Consider the following 23,195-nt stretch of genomic DNA (forward strand, 5'->3'; position numbering starts at 1 on the left):
ATTTTGCTGCAGGTCTAGTCATTATTATTCATTGATTCCCTTGATAAACATTCCTTGAGCATCAGCTATGTGCCAAGTTCCATGCCATGTGCTGGGAAGACAACCAGGATATAAGACATAGGTCTTAGTGGGGACAGGAAAGCTAATGAGGCAAATGGGGAAGAGCTGGCTGGGGCGGGTACACTAGCTCTCGATACGTGAGCAGAAGGCGATCTTCTTTATGACCAGCCTTAACTAAAATAAAAATGTCCAGCATTTACTGATATCTTTCAGGGCTTATAGGACAAATGCAGAAGCTTTCTGAGAACCAGTTTAACAGCACTAGGAACAAGTTCCCTGCCGCACAGCAATTTCATCACTTACTCTATACTTAAAAATATTTACAAACGGAACAATGCAGGGGAGACCTTTTTAAAAAATTGCCCGGCACTTTTCTTTTCCTTCTTTTGCAAATATCAACCCCTTCCTTTAGGGAAATCTTCTTCACCCCTTCCATTCACAAGGTTTTCTTGACAGTTAACCTCTCCCATCCTGCATGTGTGGCTGGGTATCCAACCCAGGCTGTGCCAACCACAGCACTACACACACACACACACACACACACACACACACATACATATACATATATACATACACACAAAAATACACACAAACTCTGCCCAGGCCACAATGATTGGTTTATTAATTAGACACATGATTCAAAATGGGCTATTTGGGGATTTTTCCTTTTTTCCATCTGGAGCAAATAGGAAAAACTCCCTACACTCCTTTGTGTGTGGTTTTAGGAATGTAAGCCTGACAACTATGTCCCCTCCTCACAGAGAAGCAATGAGAAAATAAAGTCAACCCAGAGAGATGAGGAGAGATGAGAGAGTGTGAGTGTGAGTGTGTGTGTGTGTGTGTGTGTGTGTGTGTGTGTGTGTGTGTATGTGTGATGAGGGAAAAGCAGAAGGAGAAGGAGGGAGGAACGGGGAGAGGGAGGGAAGGTACCAGTCCTGAATGCCTTCATCCCTAAGATCAACTCCATCCATGCTTTCTGCTATTGGGTTAGTTGAGGCAGTAAGTTCTTTCTCTTTGCCCAAATGAACATGGATTGGATTTGTGACTTTTGGAGGACATCTGCTATGTTGCCTTCTTTCATATCTCCAATCAGAGGAAGGTTGCCAGGGCCAGTGGCAGAATGCTCTGTTTATTCTACAGCTGGAGACCCCTGGTGGTGAGTGCCAAGCCCCAGAGAAAGGAGGCAAGCAGGACTCCTGGCCCTGAGGAGGCATCTGAGTGAGTTAAGGGCAGCAGGCTTGGAAGCCCGTTTGAGGGCTGCCAGGTAGTTTTCAGCAGAGCCTCCTGCCAGATGTGTTCAGCCCTGGAGGCTGGGACTCAATGAGAAGGTTGTGCACAAATGGGGAACTCAGCTTAGGAAGAGAATGGCTCTAAGCCAAGAATAAAGGCCAACTCACTAACTCTCTGCAAATATATTTCTTCTATACTTTGCTCCTCCTATGTTTGTATGTTTTTCTTTTCTTATTAAAGTTGATCAGCATATTGACTACATTAATAGAGTATATCATATAAATATATAACAATACATAAATATTTTATATATGTTTATGTAATTTGTGAGTACACAGCTGCATTTCTTCTGTGTCTTCCTTCCAACACCTGGTATGAACACTAAATCGCACTCCAGGAAAAGACACTACCACCATCTAGAGGCAGTCAGGGTGAATTGCAGGCACAAGGTCCTGGGTGATAAGCCATTTCCAGAGTATGGGCCTTACCAATAAAAATGTATTTAAACTGTAACCAATGTCACTTAGTTCCCCACTGAACTGAAACACAGATAGGCGATATCAACTATTCCTTCTGTCAATAACCTTTGGTGGAAAGATGCAGCTGTGTACATTTTTAAATATCAGATGAAACATTTTGAAAGGAGAACCACTGTTTCTTTAAAGTGTTCAGGATCTTAGAATGTGATGAGGGCATGCAGGAAAAGGGGGGTTCTTTCACACCTACCTTCTCAAACACAGATTTAACAGAAGGGAAGCCAACTCCTTGGCATCCTCTCCTTTCTACATGAGCTCAAGTTTACAAATGACCTCGGAATCCCCCAGGGGCCATTCTCTGGCTAACACATGATGAGGGGCAATGTGGGTGGGACAGATGGCACCCATGTTCTCCAGTTTTCACACTCCATGGTGAGGGGAGAGCTGGAGAGTAGAAAGTCATCAGAATAACACTCTGTACAAATTAGTTGGTGAGACAGCACTAAGGAGAATAGCAAGGAAACACAGATCTAGAAAAGAGGGCATGTGCAGAGTATGTGGCTATGTAGAGATCACCACCCCCCCACCCCAACCCTCTGGTCACACACACAGAAAAGACACAGAAAAGATCCCTGGACCTTTCCACCTATTCCCAGATCAAAAAAAGTGCTCTGTACCTACTCCTTTTCAATGTCTGCCTACTTCCCCTCCCCCAAATCTCCCTCTCCTTCTACCATTACAACATCCCTTATCCTCAGTACTGGACAGAAGTATCAGGGCAAGAATATAGTAAGAACCATACTCAATGATCTGTTTTAACTTTTTGTGCTGGGTATATGCAGAAGGACCTTTTCTCTGGAGACACATATAGACACACTTCAGAGGTAGAAAACAAGTGAGACCCACTGAGACATGGAAACTAAATCCTACTGGTGCATTTTATGCCTGAAGAGGGAGCACAGTATCAACACTGTCTGCTTGGCTAATGTTAACGTTATCTGACTCTGGCTGTGAATTTTACTCTCACATTACTTAGACTGCCACAGCTATTAGTGATGATCATGAAATTTGCTGGCTATTTCAACAGTGGTTAGTTTTAAATGAGAGGATTTACATACACAGGCACATTTAAAAATTCATTTTCTCAATAATCTAAGAAGTCATTTTGAAATGAGAAGGGAAAGCAAGAATAGCTTGCTTCGGTGATAAAGCCAAAAGATTCCTAAATCACTATTGGCTCTGTGTGTGTGTGTGTGTATCTTTGATTAAGTGTTTTTAAAAAATTTGTCTCTTTTCTGTATGATTGTTTTAATAATAAGAACATCCCATAAATTCTCACTTACAGAAAACATAAATAAAACCACCCAGTAACATATGCTTGCAATGAATATTAATGCCTTAAAAATAAATAAATATAAACAAACAAATATATAACAGTAATCCTATTTTTAAAATCCCTTTTTGCATAAAGATCAAAAAGTCCTTTAAACAAACCATGGTAACACTTTGACATGGAAATGCTATCAGAATAAAGTTTTTATATTCTGGGTTAAACATATTATATTTGATTATCAGTATTTTGGATGTTCTTCATAACAAGAGATTTAGAAAAAGCAGGCATTATTATTTTTAATTGAGGAGTTGATTCTTTCAACGTAAGCAATATGAATTACCTGTCTTTTATGATACTACTCAGATGAACTGCTTTCCTTTTTAAAATCTAGACAAATTAAGAACACCAACCATTGTTTAGATTCCCATTTTGTACTGGCATTTTTCAATATTTTTGCAAGATGCCTGAACCCTGAATAATTTAAGGCATTAAGAAAGTAGCAGTGGAGGGACTTCCCTGGTGGCACAGTGGTTAAGAATCCACCTGCCAATGTAGGGGACACAGGTTCGAGCCCTGGTCCAGGAAGATCCCACATGCCACGGAGCAACTAAGCCCGTGTGCCACAACTACTGAGCCTGCGCTCTAGAGCCCGTGAGCCACAACTACTGAGCCTGAGTGCCACAACTACCGAAGCCCGCGCGCCTAGAGCCCGTGCTCCGCAACAAGAGAAGCCACCGCAGTGAGAAGCCCGCGCACCTCAACGAAGAGTAGCCCTTGCTTGCCGCAACTAGAGAAAGCCTGCACGCGCCAACAAAGACCCAACACAGCCAAAAATAAATAAATAAAATAAATTTATAAAAAAAAGAAAGTAGCAGTAGAGAATAAGAATAATAAAGAAGAAGTAAACCTTCCAAGTAACATTTCTCCCTTGCTTTGCATTTGACTGTCTTGGTAAAGTGTCATCACTCAGTCCTTGAGAATGCTACGTAAATGACACTTTGCTTTTAGCCAAAACTTTTCCTCTTTTTATTGAATCATTATCACTTGCATCTGAGATTTGGAAATCCTGAATTCTTATGAGATTCACTGTATTTTAGGTTGTCTAAATATAAAAGTAATCAGATTTCCCTCTTTGAACTTTAACTGCATCTTGTATGAACTAAATTGTTGTATTTGTTTGTTCTCTCTTTCTCTTTTTAACAACCTAAAGACAACTTTGTGAATGATACTGCTAGATAATGTCAGATCATCTGGATGAGAATCTCAAAATAACTTTCTTCTAATAAAGTTGTTATTATTCAGGAAAATTTTTATGTTGTTTCTTTTTCTCCCAGTGTTTCAAAGATCTAAGTCATTAAGCAGGGAATACATTTTATGGGTAAATATCTAGACAGAGGGAGGATGCTGTCTTTGACCAGGGACACATATATAAGCAAACCCATGGACGAGAGAATATTACAGATTAACATATCTGAAAGTTGTCTTAGGGAACTGCTTTATTAGTGTACAACATGCTTACTTCAGGAATGCCCCAAAATAAGGACAATAGGAATTATTATGGGGCACGGGACTTTGGCCAATACTCATGATCAGCTATGACACATAACTGACCCCCCATTGTGGCCAAAGATTTATATTTTCACAAACTATGGTTTAGACGCCTCCCAAATAGATGCCTGAAAACAGTGCCAACAGTCAGGGCTTCGGGGCCCTGGGACGAAACCTTTCCCTTGTTTAAAGACCCCCTGAAATGCTGCTTCCTCCATAAAACCTTCCCTAACAAAGTGGAAATGGGAACCAGATGTTCTCAAACTTCACTACAAAGATAATCATATTTACTCTACAACCTAAGATACAATCTAGGACCAAATCTGTGCAAACTGTTAATACAGCTAAGTCACTGAACACTGTGGCTGGAAGAAAAGCTGGGGATTCTGTAGAGCCTGTGAACTCCAAGGGCAGAAGTGGGAATGGTTCCTCCTTTTATCCATAGCATTTAGCACAGAGCCTGGTACATAAGAAGCACTCAGCAAATGATCCTTGAATGAATTTATTCTAATCCTGTCCTTTTATTTACTTTATAAATGAGGCTCAGAGAGGAAGAGGAGTCACAGAGAACTGGTACCAGAATCTGGACAAGACTCCAGGGCTACCGCTGTCCATTTTATGTTGTGCATCCTCTACTTGCTCTTGGCTCCTTCTCTTACTATCTTTCTTTGTGTATCTTGCCTGTGCCAGTGAGGTCAAACGTAGACTGTAACGAGAGTCTGGGAGGCTGGTACCTACGTGCAGCTGCTGCTGATAGGGGCAAAAGGTTTATGATGTCACAGAGGTAAAGGAAAAGGACTTAAAACAAAAACTGCTTAGTTGAACACTATGATTTCCTTGGAAAGCAGCACAGAGAGAAGAAATGAGCTACAGAAGCAAAGAGACCTGAAATATTCCTGAACAGGTTACTCACTTCTTGAGTCATTTGTATTTATCCATCCTTCCATTCATTCATTCTTCTATCTGTCCATCCACCCATCCACTCAGCCATATTCTATTTCCAAACATGTTTTGCTATTACCAAACATTGCTTTAAACATTTAACATCTATATAGCTTTAAATTTAACCCTGTAAAATGTCTATACCCATCTTACAGATGAATCAATTAAAGATAAAGGAGCAAAGTACCTTGCTCTAGGTCACAGAGGGCAGCAGGGTGGGGGGTTTGAGCCTTGGCCTACCTGACACTAGAGCCCCTGTCCAAATCATTCTGCCCTCAGCCTCCTGTTTTAGGGGTACAAAGACAAATGTCATGTTTTGCCTTAAGGATCTTGGAATGAAGTAAAAGAGGCAACCAAGCAAAGCATCCCTAAAATAGGAATATCTCCAAGAGTTTTGGGGAGAATTAAATAGAATTGTAGATGCAAATCATCTAATACAGTGCCTGACACATCCAACAAGTGCAGCTGTTCTCATAAAGACCATTCTAGGCTAAGCTTCTCTGAAATCCATCCACTGCTCTACCAAATTTGAACTTCATCCATCTCTGCATTCAAATTACATATACAAAATAAAAAAATACTTCTCCTTTATTCCATGATATAGACAATATGCTTTAGAAAGCAGCTGGGGGTGGTGGTAATTGTGAATATTAAAGAAGGTTGGGGAGGATGCATGTTGGGAAGGAAATTGTTGGAGAGGAAGGGGGTCAGAAAAGAAAGGACAGATGCTTCAGAAGCACCCGGCCAAATCATCTAATGTGTCCCAGGCCTGGGCAAACATGGATGGGTCCAATCCAAGCACACAGGGCTCATGATTCAGCAAGTGGTTCAATTCCATGAGTCATTTCTGGAAAAAGAAAGTCCATACCATGGCATTAGTCCTTTGCCTGACATTTTTCTACCTCATGAAACTAGGCTAGGTTTTCCAAAACCCTTCCAGTTAATTTGAAGGGATAAACATCTAACTTTCTGCTTTTGGACTTCTCAGTAGTGTTGCTGTACACGATTGCACAACTGCTCCAGTTTGCCCCAGAGGGTCATTTCAGTTGAATCCTTTGGCATGTGATGCCTGGAAGCTTGCACAGAGCCGTGCCTCCAGTTCTCATGGAACTGGGCTACATTTGGGTTTGTAATCAATATATATCCATTAATTGGGGGGTCTGACCTGGGAATAATGTGACTGGAAAAAAGATCAGGCAGCTGAGCTATGACCAGATCAACAAATACATGACGTTAGTACAAAAAACTGAAAAGGCAGACCAATTTTCCAATTTTGATGTGCAGAAACAATAAAAGTAGACAAATTCTGTTGATGAAAATTAGAATTGTTTGTATCAAAAAAATTATGCCAAAAAAAGTGAAGGAAGAAAAGGCAATGCCTATGAGTATATAGTGCAAGTGTATGTTTTCTCTTGAGTAATTCATGAGAGTTACCCACTACATCTGCCACTCAGGAAATTCCCTCCTGTGAGGAACTATATAGTCAGATTAAAATCACTGATGGTTATTTGCCATTGATTTGATATAGATTCGACTTATATTTTGACAGAGATTTAGTTTTCAAATTAGTCACTGAATTATATTGATTTTGCTTAGTCCTGTGTTGAAATGTTGTTCATTGTGTATTCTCTCTCCCTCTCTCCTTTGAGCTAGTGGAAACATAGTAACACAGTCAGAAACAATTGTATTTCTGGCTCAAGTTCACACATTCTAGGTTGCTTAATTCTTTACTTCATTAAGCTATTCCATGCAGCTGTCCTTTAAACGGTACTCTTTTCCAGGGTCTTGACCAATAAACTGTAGATTCATATACTGCTTTTTCAGGAAACACATCTAGTGTGTCAAGTGATGGATACAGGTGTTCTAAATCTATCAGTAAATACAGAGGGGGGCCTCAAAATAGCAATCCAGTTCTTTGAGTTCAATATTGCCTGAGGATCAATAAGAATGACCTACAGAATTGCATCTAGAAGCAAGGAAATCAGAACATCGGGTGTCCTGTAATACCCTCTTCAAGACTGTCCCAGGCTTAATATGGGTTATGCTGACATTAACGCCACAATACCCCCATTCATTGGGCTTTTTGAAAGAACTTTTCTCAATCCTCTGCCCTCCCTTCTATACAGAAGGAAGAAGGGTATATAAATTTCTTTGGTGCGGGTGGGGGGTGGGGAGATGTAAGAACAATTTAAGTTTTAAAATTCCACTGTTTTTATTTAGATTTTTTTTGACTTTCAAAAGAAAAGGCAATTTCATTTTAGCAATATTATGAGTAGAGTTTGTATTGTTTTAACACCTCAAGAGAGTCATATTTTATAGTTGTCCTTAATTTAAATAAATAGTAGAAGACATTCACATATCTTAACTAAATGAGAATTTTTTGAAAGAAGACTTTAAATTTCTAAGACACTAAAAAGTAAGTCTGGGACTAGAAAGCACTGATATATTAGGGATTTTTAAATCAATTCTTAGTTTTTGACTCTACAACGTCTAGTCTTTTTTTTTAAAGAACACATTATACCAGTGTTTCAAAACCATTTCTGCTTTATTTGTATCAAATGTGTCTCTTTTAAGGTACAATGGACTAGCATGATCAGTACTATTTCGTTGAGTTAAGCATTCATCGTGGGTGGGGCTTGGCAAGTGCTGCTCATGTACTTCTCGGTTGTCACCTTGCTCTTTTCCTTATTATAAAATAGTACAGGACTTCCCTGGTGGCACGGTGGTTAAGAATCCGCCTGCCAATGCAGGGGACACAGGTTCGAGCCCTGGTCTGGGAAGATCCCACATGCCGCGGAGCAACTAAGCCCGTGCACCACAACTACTGAGCCTGCGCTCTAGAGCCCACGAGCCACAACTACTGAGCCCACGAGCCACACCTACTGAAGCCCACGCGCCTAGAGCCCGTGCTCCGCAACAAGAGAAGCCACCGCAATGAGAAGCCCGTGCACCGCAACGAAGAGTAGCCCCCGCTCACCGCAACTAGAGAAAGCCCACGCGCAGCAACAAAGACCCAATGCAGCCAAAAGTAAATAAATAAATTAAAAAAGAAATAGTACATAATGCTACAGAAGTTCAAATACATATGAAAATGGGTACAAATTGGACATTTTTTTCCAGATACACAAGTAGACACACATTATGAGGTTGTTTAAAATTAACAAATTTTTTCTCTTAAATAAGAAATGCAAATAGCATCCTGCTTCCAAAATGGAGCTCCCTGGTCCCCCATCAGCCCATATAGGGGTTCAGCCAGAGCCCCTGTGCACTGTTCTGCTGGTCATCCCGCCATCAGGAAGCCATACGCTTTGAATCTGAGGGTCTTGCATTCATTTATTTATGGTCTCAAACACACAGTTGAACAGGGCCAATGGGAAAGGGACTGGCCAAGATTCACACGGCTGTGAACCTTGCAAAGTTCACCTCCTTTCTCAGCAGCAGGGCAGCTTGTCTGGAATGCCACAGATACACACTCATATGGAACTACTGCAAAGAAGAAAACGTTTGGTTCTGTAATCATCATTATGGTGGACCAATATGTTGTAATTCAGATTTCCACAGAATCCATCACACTGACCATGGGGGGAGCTAAAGTGACTGGACTTGCTCCGCTTTCTATTTCCCTTGCCTTATTCACAAAATAAATCTACTAATTTAAGATGTAGTTATCATCTTTTGGACTCTGAGGATAGTCAATCTTAACAGCCCCAGCTTGGGAACGCGTATAAAAGATGTCTGTATGGGTTCCTACAAAACAGTAAATGATGAGGAAGAAAACAGGAGTATCAAAACAAAATATAATATTTTACACAGAAAGCCAGTCAAGGTAAAAGCAAATGAGTCATAAACCAGATCCAAACGTAAATAGTTATCACCTCCCCATTTTGCACTTCATTTGCATCGATTTAGCTGGTTATATAACTGTAATGAAACACTAAAATCACTAGACCTACAGTTCTCTGAAATCAGCAGCTTTGCAAACTTTCAAATTTCTGTTTTCAATGACAAGTCAACATTTCAAAGTGCAGAAGTTAAAAGAGACAAGGAATGATAAATGATGCCCCACAATTGCTGAAATCTGATTACAGTGAGATAAGAGCTGGCCAAATACTGCTTGCATGAGTCTCTACCTAAAGAAAAAGAAAAAGAAAAGAAAAGAAAAGTCTTTAGATAAATGACTGCTTCCATTTATTCCTCCTAAATATAATATAAACAAGGAAACAAAGAAAATGCAAATGGATTCAGGATCCCATTTACACTTAGGGGGAGAAGTTAATAAAACAGTTCCATCCTGAAAGAAAAACCAAAAATCGACACTTTTTTAAGAAGCTAATTTATGCACTCCTGAGTCCTCATACAAGTTAAGCAGCACAGAATATCACAGCAGGCATAGAACAACAGATCTCAAGCCCTGCTGTGTTTGTTCAAGAAGGCAAGTTAAGCTATTCCTAACAGGAAACAAAACACACGGTCTGGCTATTAAACAGGGATCGTTTTGCCATACTGTGCAGCCCTGAATCCATCAATTGCTGTTCCAAACAGGATTAGAGATGTGGTTTTCTTTAACTATGGTTTTGAGAAAAATGCTTATGCCTGCTCAGAATTTTCAGGCTGATATTAACTAATATAGTGCCAGGCAAGACATGGAGTACCTTCAAAACTTTCAAGACACTGTCTTTGACAAATTCCAAAGCTGTTTGAAGACAGCACAAAATGAAGGGGAGGGGAAAACCTGTGTGTGGAAAAGTTAACCATGTGAACAGCCAAATTTGGAATACCCCAAAGAGTATTTTTTCCTTTAAGTATTCAAGGCTCCATGCTATAGTGATTAATCACACAGTGAACAACTGATGTTTAGTCCCCATAGACAGAACCTACGTGGATGAATACGTAGTACGAAAACTGGACTATTTTTGTGACTACTGAACCTACATTTGCAAAGGCTTTGGGTAATTCCGTTATTATTATAAAATGGAATCTCCCAGCCATTTTTGTAGAAGTCAAGTACCACGTAAGGGAAAAAAGGCAAACCTTTCCTACATATGGACCTCTCTTCATTGTTGAACTCAAGAACAACCAATCCAATGGAGAAAGTGGTTCAATTTTCACTAAAAAGAACAGTTTTGTGATGGCCTGAAGGCATCAGGTCTGTATTGCTACATGTTTTTTTTAACCAAGATTCAGGACACTGCCTATGTATTTGGTGAAAATATTTATTGGTCAAGTGTATAACCGGTTAGTACTACCCCTATTTTGTATTAAGGGTTGAAATTTATAGAGTCTAGAAATTATCTCAGAGGTGTTTAAGAATCACAGGAAAAACAAAACTTTTTTTTTTTTTTTTTTTTTTTTTTTGTGCAAACCATTATTCTAGAAAATAGCCAAAAGGGCCAAAAGAGAAGTTTTGGAAAACCCTCAAATTATTAGCATCACGAAAATGATAATTTACAGACAACAATCATTAATGACTGCTACACATAAGAGGGATACCCAAATGGGACATTTTTAGTTGTAGATCAGCCAAGAGATTAAAATAAGCATGTTTACAGAGACATAACTATTTAAAATATTTATAGAGAAAACAGTTGCAGATGATACAAAGAGAGATTCCAACAAAAACATAGCACAAATGCAGACGCCATATGGTGCAATGTATGCACTCATGACCTCATGTGAAAAGCTGGCCAAAGACAGAGCAGCTGGAGCTACCTCCCTTTTACCCCCAGAACAACAAACTCTTGGGTTTGGAAGGGACTCATTATAATCATGGCCATGGATGGGTGAAATCTATGGGTAACGTCAAAGGCTTTGGGAAGAAATCTCTCAAAACAATTGTTTCTGAAAGCCTTTGCTTTGTTGGGATTTCAAGTCCAGTCTCCATTTCTTTCTGACTCCATGTAGGAGGTACAGGCAGGTGATACACAGAGTTTTTAATGAACCAAGAGAAGCATCACATTCCTTCTAGGCTCTTTTGACATCTCCTGATTATTCATTAGGCTTGAGTCAGGACCACAAAACACTATGGAGGTCCCAGACCACCGCATCACGTCTGACTGCACTCTTCATCTGCTCTAAAGCACTGGGGGCCAAGCTGAGCAAATGGTAATAGGAACTCTAAATTTTGTGAGTTCCAGCATATGTCAGGCTCTGTGGTAGGTGCAAGTAAGAGAAATAACTCTCATGACAAAACTACAGAGTTAGTCTCTCGTTCTTGTTGAATAACGAGAGGTTAAGTGACTTAGAGATGTTACGTGACTTGCTCATGGTCACAAACAGATAAAGGCTAGAATGGAACCCACCATCTTCTTTTGCTGGTCAAGCAGCAAGACAATATATTTGAGGGGAATTGATGATTGTAAGAACCTTACTTAACCTTCTAGCAAAAGCCTTTGGTAACATTGGGGAGGGCAAGGGAAGGAACATGAGGGGCAGGGATGCTCATACATCAACAATTGAGACTAGTGGTCCTGAGGGAGAATGCCTTCAATCAGCAATGTGTCTCTCCTCAACCCTCCTCATCTTCCAGCCCGGATACCCGAGGTTTATAGTCAAACTCCTTCTCCAAAGAGCTGAATTTCCCAGAAACTATCCAAAGAATTCTGAAATCATTTCACACACGGCTCTTAATTTTTTGTTTAAGGTAAATACCTTTCTCTATTATAACAGAAGACCATTTGTAGCCATAGTGAGGAATGGGAGGCAGGGTGATTCTTTGTCATCTAGGGTTGCAGAACAAATCTGCTGGGCAGTCAAACATCTTTTTTTTTTTTTTTTTTTAACTTATTTATTTTATTTTTATCTATTTTTGGCTGCGTTGGGTCTTTATTGCTGCAGGCGGGCTTTCTCTAGTTGCAGAGAGCGGGGGCTACTCTTCACTGCGGTGGCTTCTCTTGTTGCAGAGCACGGGCTCTGGAGCGCAGGCTCAGTAGTTGTGGCGCACGGGCTTAGTTGCTCCGCGGCATGTGGGACCTTCCCGGACCAGGGCTCGAACCTGTGTCCCCTGCACTGGCAGGCAGATTCTTAACCGCTGCGCCACCAGGGAAGCCCAGTCAAACATCTTTGGGACACAGGAAAAGCCCCTGGAGCATCTTCCTCACTTCTGAACTTTCAATGATCATAATAATAAGCTTCACTTTTCAGGGCATATGATGTGAGTCAAGATAAGATATGATGATAGAAGAAAAGAGTGTGATGAGCTAAGTGCTATTGAAGAATCATACGGCCCAGCAACATTTGTTCTTACCATATTCTGTGTTGGTTTGTTTTGAAATTTGTTTTAAATTCCATGGCTGATGGCACCTCAAATTCATGAGGAATCTTTTACAAGCGAATGCTTTTGTCTATGGATCAGTGGAAATTTGATGAATAAATACTAGTAAGTTGAGGCCAGTCCATTTTTAGGCACTGAGTTTAAGTCGCTTTGCAAAGAAATTGCAAATGTGGGCAATTAAGCAAGCATGACCTATCAAAGATGCCGAGCCTTCCAGATAATGTGGAATTCTGACCATATATTTACCCTGGAAGCTGTTGCTCTACTCAAATACTTTAACTTTTAATGAAGTGTTCAGTCCTTTTGTGATGGCACTGAAGTGTAATCAAACATTACCACAAGCCAAGTCACACACTAGCATGTCTTGCCTTGTTTAAATATCTCAAATATATTTGAGTAATTGTGTAATGATTTCTGGGCCTCTGGTTGTCCATGTGGTCTGAACAGACTGTCTTTTGTAGAGCAGTTGTGATATCTCTCTTAGTGAGAAAAAACCAAATCATCTCTGATTTGGAGAGCTTAGGAGGTACTGCTTAAATTTCAGGGTGGCGCCCTACCTCAACTCTTGAAATGAAACCAACTCACATCTGGGCCCCAGAAATTACTCTTATCTTCTGAAAATCTTGCTTGTGTTTGTGAAATACACAAGAACAATGCAGCAGGCATCACGTGACATGTTTTCTGCCATAACTGTCCTTAGGATGCAGTGACATGCCAATGGGAATGATACAGCAAAGCCAGCACTGCAACCACATGGAATCTTTCTGGACAGAGAACATTCTAGATGGTGGCACCAGATCATCTCAGACAGATAATGAGGACCAGTGAAAGGGTCTGACCATTGGCAAGAACTCTGCTTTAATGCTCTCTGGGTGGTATGGGTGTTGAGGCAAGCAAAGCAGCTGTTGATTTTGCAATTAACGAAACCCAAGGTGAGTTTCAGGGATTTGGATTAAGAGCCCAGAATCTAAACATGGTTACTGGGCTTAATTAATTATTCATATTATCTGTCTCCCTAGGAAAGTATCCCAGGGAAGATCTGGAATGCTGTGTTGGAAGGAATGTGCCAAACTTACTCTTGACCTATTATTTGAGAATTCTTAGCAAAATGGTTGGGCATAGATTCATCCCCAAACCACTGGCCACCATACGGCCAGTCTCTGGTGGGACTAAGTTGGCAAGGGGCTAGTGGACAGCTAAGTCTGTTGGCCTTTCTGTTCCTGCCCAACTTCAGGCTCCCGAAGTCCTAAGAGGAAAACCATTTCACTGGTCATGAACAGTGCCGAATGCACAAGACCATGGAGGCATGCACAATTCGTGAGTTCTGGGGATGACTGGAATGTGATGGAAAAGAGTTTACCTTTTGTGCCTGAGGGAGCTGAAAAATAAGGGGGAAAAAAAGAAGAAAAAACAATCATTATATAAGAAGTCAAGAGTAACTGTAAAACTTCATTTGGCTGTCATTGGCAAATGGAAAGACCAAAACGGGGAGAAAAAGAGGAAAATAAAAACTAAAGCCTAGTCACTTCCCCATATAAAGCTATGGTGCTGGGACTTCCCTGGTGGTCCAGTGGTAAAGAATCTGCCTTACAATGCAAGGGACTCGGGTTTGATCCCTGGTCAGGGAACTAAGATGCCAAATGCCGAGGGGTAACTAAGCCCGCACGCCACAACTACTGAGCTTGCGCACCTCAACTAGAGCCCGCGTGCTGCAAACTACAGAGCCCATGCGCTCTGGAATCTGTGCGCCACAACTACAGAGCCCACGCGCCCTGGAGCCTGCACACCACAACTAGAGAAGAGAAAACCCACACACCACAACTAGAGAGAAGCCCATGCACCACAACGAAGAGCCTGTGCACAGCAACAAAAGATCCCACATGCCTAAACAAAGATCCCGTGTGCCACAACTAAGACACAACACAGCCAAAAATAAATAAAGAAATAAAAAATAAATCTTAAAGAAAAAAATTTATGGTGCTGATTATTCCACCTGCTATCTGAATCTGCTGAATCTGTAGAGTCAACAGATAATCTGTGAGTTTGACAGTGCGTGTTTTGGGTAGTTCTGGACCTGCAAAGCTAGACCTGAGCTTATTCTGTCCAGTGGCCCAAAGCACACACTATGAAGGCCGAGTTCTTTCTTCCTGTATGCCAACAGTTCCCCAATGCGGAGGACTGTCTGAAGACATGTGGGGCTGCCAAAACTGGGGGCAGTGGAGGGAGCAAAAGCTACTGGCCTCTAGCAGGTGGAGGCCAGGGAAGCTGCCAAACATCTTACAATGCACAGGACAGCCCCCACTACCAAGAATTATCCTGCCCATCTGTCAACTGTGCCGAAGTTGAGAAACTGTACCGTACATAAAGGTAAGACCATTAGAAGAATGTTGTTTTTAAAGTCAATTTTTCTTGCTTTGTAGCACAGTTAACTGTTCCCTTTATTGGTGGTTAAGGAAGCATGAACAAGGATTTATGCATTTGAAGTAAGGCTGATATTCTAAGAACAACAGAAAGGCAGTCAGTCAATCCATAAAATAAGATATAATAGCTTTCCCAATGGCACAGGCAAGGAATTGAAATTATAGGTATGTGGAGAAAGATTGAATATTTATGAGATATATTTATCTATTTTTCTATATTGAGTCTATTAGGCTGCGGTTTAATGTCACGGTGTTTGTGATTGCCATTACAGCGTGCAGTGTTTCGAAAAGCATTTTCTAATCTGGAATGGAAATAACATTATCCATATATTAAATACCAAATCTAAGAATTACATCATTTTCAAGACTTACTTTTCACAGAGACTAACAGTTATTGAGTGTGAAACTTGTCACTAGGCACTTTGTTAAGCCCTTTATTTGCATCACCCCACTAAATCACAACAACCCAATACTAGGTACTCTTATTATCCCCATTTTACAGATGAGAAATAAAATGGCATTTAGAGGTTATGTAATTATACGATGTTCCATAGATAATAAATTAGAGAGTGGGGTTTCCTGATTTTAGAACGTACAAAATCAATTCAACTCACACGTTAATAAAGGCCACAAACAGTTGGGAATTGTGATGACAAACTCCCTCTGTCTCTCTAGAGTTTATAACCCTGCAAGTGCCAGAAGATGCAAGATAACTAAACGAGATATCCTATGGTCTTCATTTGAATCTTCTGCCTTTTCCATTCTTTTCTCCCTGTGAACAATGCTCTCTCTTCACAGACACTAAGACCGGGGCTTTCTTGAACCCATCGTAAGGCCCTGCCCTGTGGATGGAGCCCAACAAAGGCTAGAAGGGATAAACGCAAACCAACAAGGTGTCTTGGATCTCAGAGACTTCTCCAGAATGGTACAGAGAATGTCCACAAAGGGCGGACCCCAACCTCCCAACAATACATTTCTAAGCTCTTTTATGCCGAAAGGTCTCCCAATTTAAGAAGACAGGAATGCAATCATGTTTTTCTGATTCTTTGCTCCTACTTAAAGCTGCCACTATTAAAAAGGAAGCTCACATGTTTCTCTAGCACTTCTCAAGAGTGCAGAAATGTATCAAGAGGTGAGAAATTGAGCCTAAAATGAAGAATCACTTAAAGAAGGGTCTCTTAAATATTAAACATCTTTTCACACAACGGAAAAGAAACCTTGGAGATATGAACATTAATAGAATGATAAATGTATGTTTCCTTAGGAAAGCATTTGTGTTGAATCACAGCTTATGTCATATGAAATGCATTGGGGAGCCATGAGAATTACAATTGTTTGATGAATTAAAATAAATACCAAAGTTAAGTCCTGCACAAATTGTGGGACTTGACAGGCCTCTTAAAAAGGAGAGCTGCCTGCCCTCTCTCTCTCTCTCTCTCTCTCTCTCTCTCAGTTTTATCTTGGTGGAGCAGGAAACACCTCTTTTTGACTCACCCGTTTAAGCACATGAGAAGAAATCCTGGGAAGGAAAATGAGAGAACAGGCCTTTGTGGTAATGTCCTCAGTTTAAGACTGCCCTCAAGTTCTCCACAAAACATATATTTTCCTCAAGAAATAACTCATGAGAACAAAGAGCAACTTTCCTACCAGAGCTTTTAAATAACATAAATTACAGCTTGCAATGCCCTATACAGGTTGCACCTCAGAGAAGGAGCCTCAGAATAGAACGTAACAAATTAAGATGCGCTCACTGGCAGCCACAGACTCTACTGCTCGGGAGTAGGCTCTTCTGATGACACAGGGTCACCGAATATTCACAGTGTGTAGAGTCCTGAACTGGGAGCCAGACCAGCTGGACGTTAGATCCACCCTGGCCTCTGGCTAGAGCCTTGAGGCATGTGCCTTCCAGCCTTTAGCCAGAGTGCTTATCCTTAAAAAAAGATGAGGGAGGGAGGGCTTGGGAATGGGCCAGTCCTTGTATGGCAAGAAAGGTTAGCCTCAAGAGCCAAGTCTTACTGATTGGTAATAGATTTCTATAGGGTTGTGTTGAGAAGGATTCTGAAATTATATCTGAGTTTTGCTGTAAAGAATATTATAACCAATTAGCAATGTCTGCTGTGGGCTCAAAATAAGGAGTGGCAAAACATATCCCTGGACACGATGATCCCTAAAGGTCTCATTGTACTTTTTCTTTGTAGTTCTGAGCACATCTATAATTTGTATGTAAGTTAGTTTAATGTCTCTCCCCTGCTAGGTCACAAGCTCCATGAGGGCATGAGGGTACCTGCTCTGTATGAAAGTCTCTATTAAGTTCTCTATTTGTGACTGTGATATGGTGCTCACCTGGTTAAAGAAGGTAACTTATTATTAGGGTACACCTAGGGTGCATGCCAGGGAAAGACAACTGGGGTAACTGACTGCAGTCTACACCCCCCCCAAACACAAAGACCATGTTGATAACCCAAGATAATGGCTTTCAAGAGAAAAAGAAATATCTCTGCCAGAAGGATGGATATGAAACTCAGATTTCAATATGCTTGGTACAGACTTCTGCAGATGTGCAGATTGTCTCACTGACCCATGGACGTGCATAAAACCAGCCTGGGAACTTCCCATCATCACTCAGCCTGAGGCAAGGCAACTTCTCTTCCTTGAAGACCTCTTCTTCTTCAAAACCACCTTGTCAGGCATTGTCAACTGGGCTCCACCTCTCTGGGTCTGTTTCCTTACTTACTACAACAGGGTCTGCACAGGCAGCTTCAGATTCCTTCAGGCCAAATGCCCCCTGATTGTATGACTCTATATCCAACTATTCACATCCTCTAGTCACTTTTTAAAAGGAAGGATAAAGAAAGAAAGAAGTTGTAGTATGTGATGGGCTTGTACATTCCTAGGGAAAATTCCAACAGTGTAGAATGCATTCATGGGACACTTCACATTCAAACCTGGAAAGACTAAGAATATGTCATCCAAGAGAGTGACAGGGATGAAAGGCACAGTAGTAACAGAAGCAGCCACTCTTGAGTGACTGCTCTCAATAGACCAGGAACTTGCCTAAGTGCTTTACCATCTTGAGCAATTTTGGTCCTCACAGCAGACCTCTGGGTTATATATTAGTATCATCCTCAGTTTATGGATGAGGAAATAGAGACTATTTAAAATGGCTAAGAACCTCGCCAAGGTCACCCAGTCAGGAAATGCTGGAGCTGAAAGTCAAGTCAGAGTCACGTCTCTCTGCAGCCCTCACCTCTGCTTTAACTGTCAGGCTCAAGGTTCTGCTTCTCATGCAGACCAAGGGCGCTAGCACCAACCCAAGGTTTTGGGGGCCTCTCAGGCCATTCCATCCACGAGTCCCCCATATGAGGAAGGGGGAATGAGGAATACTGGCACCACCCCTTACAGAAGAGTCTGGATGGAGGATCTAGCCTCCCACGCTTCTCAGCATGTAGTGTATGATGTATGGTGTAGCACAGATAGTTACCATGTCTTCTCCTGTCACAGACACACTTGTTCTTCCCTCATCTTGGAATGCTCCCTCCTACCCTCCCCCCTTGTCCAGCAAACACCTACTTCACTGGTCAGTTGTCACTGTCTTAACAAAGCCCTGTCTGACGTCTCATATCAAATGTCCTCATCACATGCCCTCATAATATCACCTATTGCCTATTCATAGCACAGTTACTGCTAGTTGCAGTAACTGCCATTCTGCCCTTTTTTGGTAACAGAAACCCACCTTTTAGCCAGGCTCAGCTAAACGACCCTATTAGAACTTGGTGTGGCTAAGTGATTCAGTTGTGGTCAATGAGATATCCATGGATGTGGTTTTTCCAGATAGTACCCTTGAAAGGACTCCTTCCATCCTGCTGCCAGGAAGGTAGATGTGATGGCTGGTGCTTTAGCAGTCATTCTGGACTATGAGGTTGTCTTGGATGGAAACCACATGCTGCGATGTTGACGACAGCAGTAATGACAGGCAGTTATAACAGCTATGGCATACTATCCACCATTCTAAGTGCTTTACCTATATTAATTTATTGCAAAGTCACAGAAACTTTATTAGGTAAGTTCTATTATTACCTCAATTTTCCATGAAACTACAAGGTCACATAGCCAGAGAGCAGCAAAGATAGTGTTTGAGAAGGGAGACCAGTAAGAAGACTATTGAATAATCTGAATGAGAGATGAAAGAGACAGTGCTGGTAGTGCAGGTAGCAGGCAGTGGTCTGACCCTAGATCTACTTGAGAGAAGAGATGATGGACTGGATGATAGATAATAGGAGAGAAGGACACATATCAAGTCTGCATCTAAGGCTTTTGGCTCAGGTAAATGCAAAAATGGAGCCTCTGTTTACTGAGAAGAAGACTATGGGAGAAGCATTTTTGAGGAAAAAAACCCCACAGAGTTCAGTTTTGTCTAAAACGGACAATTTGAGCATGTCCCCTAGTCTTGCAGGCAGAGGTGTAGGGTAGGCAGCTTGGTCACCGTGAGCATGCAGACAAGGTCACCCAGGGAGTGAGTACAGGGACTGAATCATGGGGTAATTGTGGGGCACCAGTTAGAGGCCTGTGTGCTAGGGTGGGCCAGGGAAAAGAGCTGTGAGGAGCCACAGGGGAGGCGGAAGAGATCCGAGTGTGACTGGAGTCCCTGATGGTAAGTAAAGGTGTTTCAAAACGCAAGACATTTTCTGCACCGAGGGGAAGGGAATGTTTTTGTTTTAACTTTCCTCATTTACTTCATTTCTATCTCAGAGTCCCATAGAGAGCCAAAGGGGCAAGCGAGGGGACATCCATCACTCCAGCTCAATGAACTTCTGGAGTTGAGTGGACTCTTTTTCAAAAATAAAACTCAATTAAAGATCTATTGATCAAAACAACACATTCACTATGAAATATGTAAAGACCAAATGGGACATAAAGTATTTTCCTGCCAACTGTATAAAACGAAACAAAACAAAAAAAGCCAGGTCTACATATGTTTATTCCATTTGTAAAACTGGCCCTTTGCCTTGGGCCTTATGAATGAGTGATAAATCCCTGTTTGCTGCAAAGGTTCCCTGTGTTCATTTTTTTTTTCTTTTTCTTTTTTCCTGTGCATGTTTACATTTATAATCTTCCATTCTTCTTCATTAAGCAATGTGGACAAAGATTCCTACTCCTATATGTATCAGAGGAAGTTCTGTTCATTGGTTCAAACTCCAAGACCTACACCAGGCGGAGAAGGCCTCTGATGAGCTAGGATCCAGTGGTAGAGGTTCTGTCCACATCCATCCACTTCTGCCACCCCACACCAAGCCGCCATTGCTGCTCATCCATCTCCTCGGTTTCACTCCTCCCCCTGGTCCTTCCTCTATACTGCATCCAGAACAATCTAAAAGTATAAGCCTGGTGCTTTGCTGGCCCTGTTGTCCAAGCCTCGCTTGCCTCAAAGCCTTCATGTGGCTATTCTTCTGACTGGCTGATGCTCTCCCACCATGTCAATTCCCTGACACCCCCCACGACCCCCGCCTCACTGATTCCTATCCATCTGTCAGATGTCAGCTCTGAAGGCACCTCCTCTGACAGCAGTTCCTATCTCAACCCCAAGTACCTTTCTATGACATCATCTTGTTTATTCCTGTCTTAACATTTATTGCATTCTGTAATCTTGTTTATATTTTTACTACTTCTCCACATAAGAACTCAAGATCCATCTAGGGGCCACATGAATGAACAATTTATTCATTGCTGTATCACCAGCAATGTACTGTACCTGGCCCTTGGTAAGAATTCACGAAGGAGTGTTTGTTGGAGAAAGAGAGGGAGGGAACAAGGAAAGAGAAAGGAAGGAAGGAAGGAAGGAAGGAAGGGAAGGAGGGAGGGAGGGAGGGGGGGAGAAAGGGAGGGAGGAAGGAGGGCCTTTGAGTTTAGTAGAACAGGTTTCCAATCCCACCTCCATCTCTTATGAGCTGTAAGGACTTAGGCAACAATATATCATCTCTGAGCTCTGGATTTCTCATCTGTAATATTATAGTAATAATACTATTTCATGGAATTAATGTAAGGATTACATGAGATAAATACATGTTGAGCCCCTGTGAAAGCCACTGGCCCACAATGGCTGCTGTTTTTACCCCATGACCTTGTAACCTCTAGAGTTTTCAGGGGTGCCCCAACCTGGTGTTGTGTGAGAAGTATACTAATAAGCAAGGGCCTCATGGTCCACAGATAAACCCACAGACCTAAGATCACAAACATTCTCAATGGGCCATCACTTCTTCACAGTGGGTTATGTGAAGAAGTGATAAGGCCTGAATAACGTGCTTACTCTTTACAGTGGACATGTGTCTCTTTGCTCTCACCATCAACTCCCTTCTTTCCTAGTAGTGGCCCTAGTAGTAGGGCAGTGGTCCCCAACCTTTTTGGCGCCAGGGACCGGTTATGTGGAAGACAATTTTTCCATGGACGGGGGCGGTGGGGTGGTTCAGGTGCTAATGTGAGCAATGGGGGGCAGGGATGGTTCAGGCGGTAATGCGAGGGATGGGGAGCGGCAGATGAAGCTTCACTTGCTCGCCCACCGCTCATCTCCTGCTACGCGGCCTGGTTCCTAACAGGCCACAGACCGGTATCGGTCTGCGACACGGGGGTTGAGGACCCCTGTAGTAGGGTAAGGCTCTACTCCAAGCCCCATGATGTGGGCAGTGCCCAGACCTCAGTCAATCAATTCATCACTGGCCCCAACAATTGGCTCAGGGTGGACATGTGACCTCACCTAGTCTACTCAGGACTTTTACAGAAGTAACCAAATATCAATCCCCCATCCTCCTTTCTCTCCTCCTCCCTTTCCTCTCTCCACTAGAGTCTGAGAGGATGTGCTGCTGGGGACAGATCATCAAATGGGACCTGAGAGTGAAGCCAGCACCATGGAAAGCAGGGCAGTGAGACAGATAGAACTCAGCACCAGTGGTGTCACTGGAGCCCATGTCCATCCATGAGACTTAGCTTCTAGAGGCTTCCAGCTCAGTACGAGGCATGGGGACATCCTGAGTGGACTGAGTTTTTCTCATTATTTCCACAGATACTTGTAGCTGGCCATCTCTAGGTACAGACCATGGCTACTCAGAGCTAGATTTTACTCATACAGATCAAGAGACTTATCAAAATATTTCTGTACCATTTGCTCAGCTTCAAAAATACTCAGCAGTAATTTCCTCAAAAGATTTCCAAGGGTATGTGTGAAATTTCCTTACAAACACACAGGACATCATATTTCTCCAAAAAACAGAAGCTATTTTGGCCTCTCTGAGAATATTGGGCAAGTCAGGAGATAAAAGGGTATCTCTCTGTGTCATTTTCCTTCTTAGAATCTCCTCCTCCCTGGGCTTTATCATGAGTGTCAATTTACTCCCACTGCCCCATATTCTTTCTCTAGCTCCTTAAATGAGGACGCCAGGCTGCTCCCTCTACAATCCCTAGTCCCGTGGCTTTATCTAGTCCCTTATGGCGGTGGTGAAGAAGGATGAGGAGGAAAGAGTAGGAGTAGAGGTAGAGATAGATAACCCTGCAGAGTGGAAGACAAGAACAAAAACAGGGTCAATAAAAGAAGATAAATATAACTGACTTTTCTACTTTGAAGTAATTTAAGTACCCATTCCAATTTTCCCTTCATACCCTACAAGTTTTTCAAACCTTGTTGGAAAGATCATGAAGAGAATGGTATGTATGTATTCCAAATTGTCTTACTTTTATTGGTTTGGGTATTATCTTGCCTAACCATATATAATTTAATAGTGATTTCTCAACATCTAGTTTGGGATACAGATGGAACTTTAACTTCTTTTTCCAACATCATATTTAAAGTCAAGAAAAATACAGACAGAAAGCCCCATCTTTGTAATACACATGTTGTTTAAAATGTTTTTTTTAAAAAAAAATCACAC

General features: G+C 41.7%; 1 protein-coding gene across 1 annotated transcript in view; it reads right to left on the reverse strand.

Moving 5' to 3' along the window:
• CACNA2D3 (calcium voltage-gated channel auxiliary subunit alpha2delta 3) overlaps positions 1-23,195 on the reverse strand; it is a 789,028-nt gene that overhangs the window by 211,278 nt on the left and 554,555 nt on the right. The window contains exon 14 of the mRNA XM_068557675.1: positions 14,220-14,237. Within this exon, the coding sequence (XP_068413776.1) occupies positions 14,220-14,237 (18 nt within the window). The remainder of the gene's footprint in view (positions 1-14,219; positions 14,238-23,195) is intronic.

Source organism: Eschrichtius robustus, chromosome 12 (assembly GCF_028021215.1).
Source record: "Eschrichtius robustus isolate mEscRob2 chromosome 12, mEscRob2.pri, whole genome shotgun sequence".
NCBI lineage: Eukaryota > Metazoa > Chordata > Mammalia > Artiodactyla > Eschrichtiidae > Eschrichtius > Eschrichtius robustus.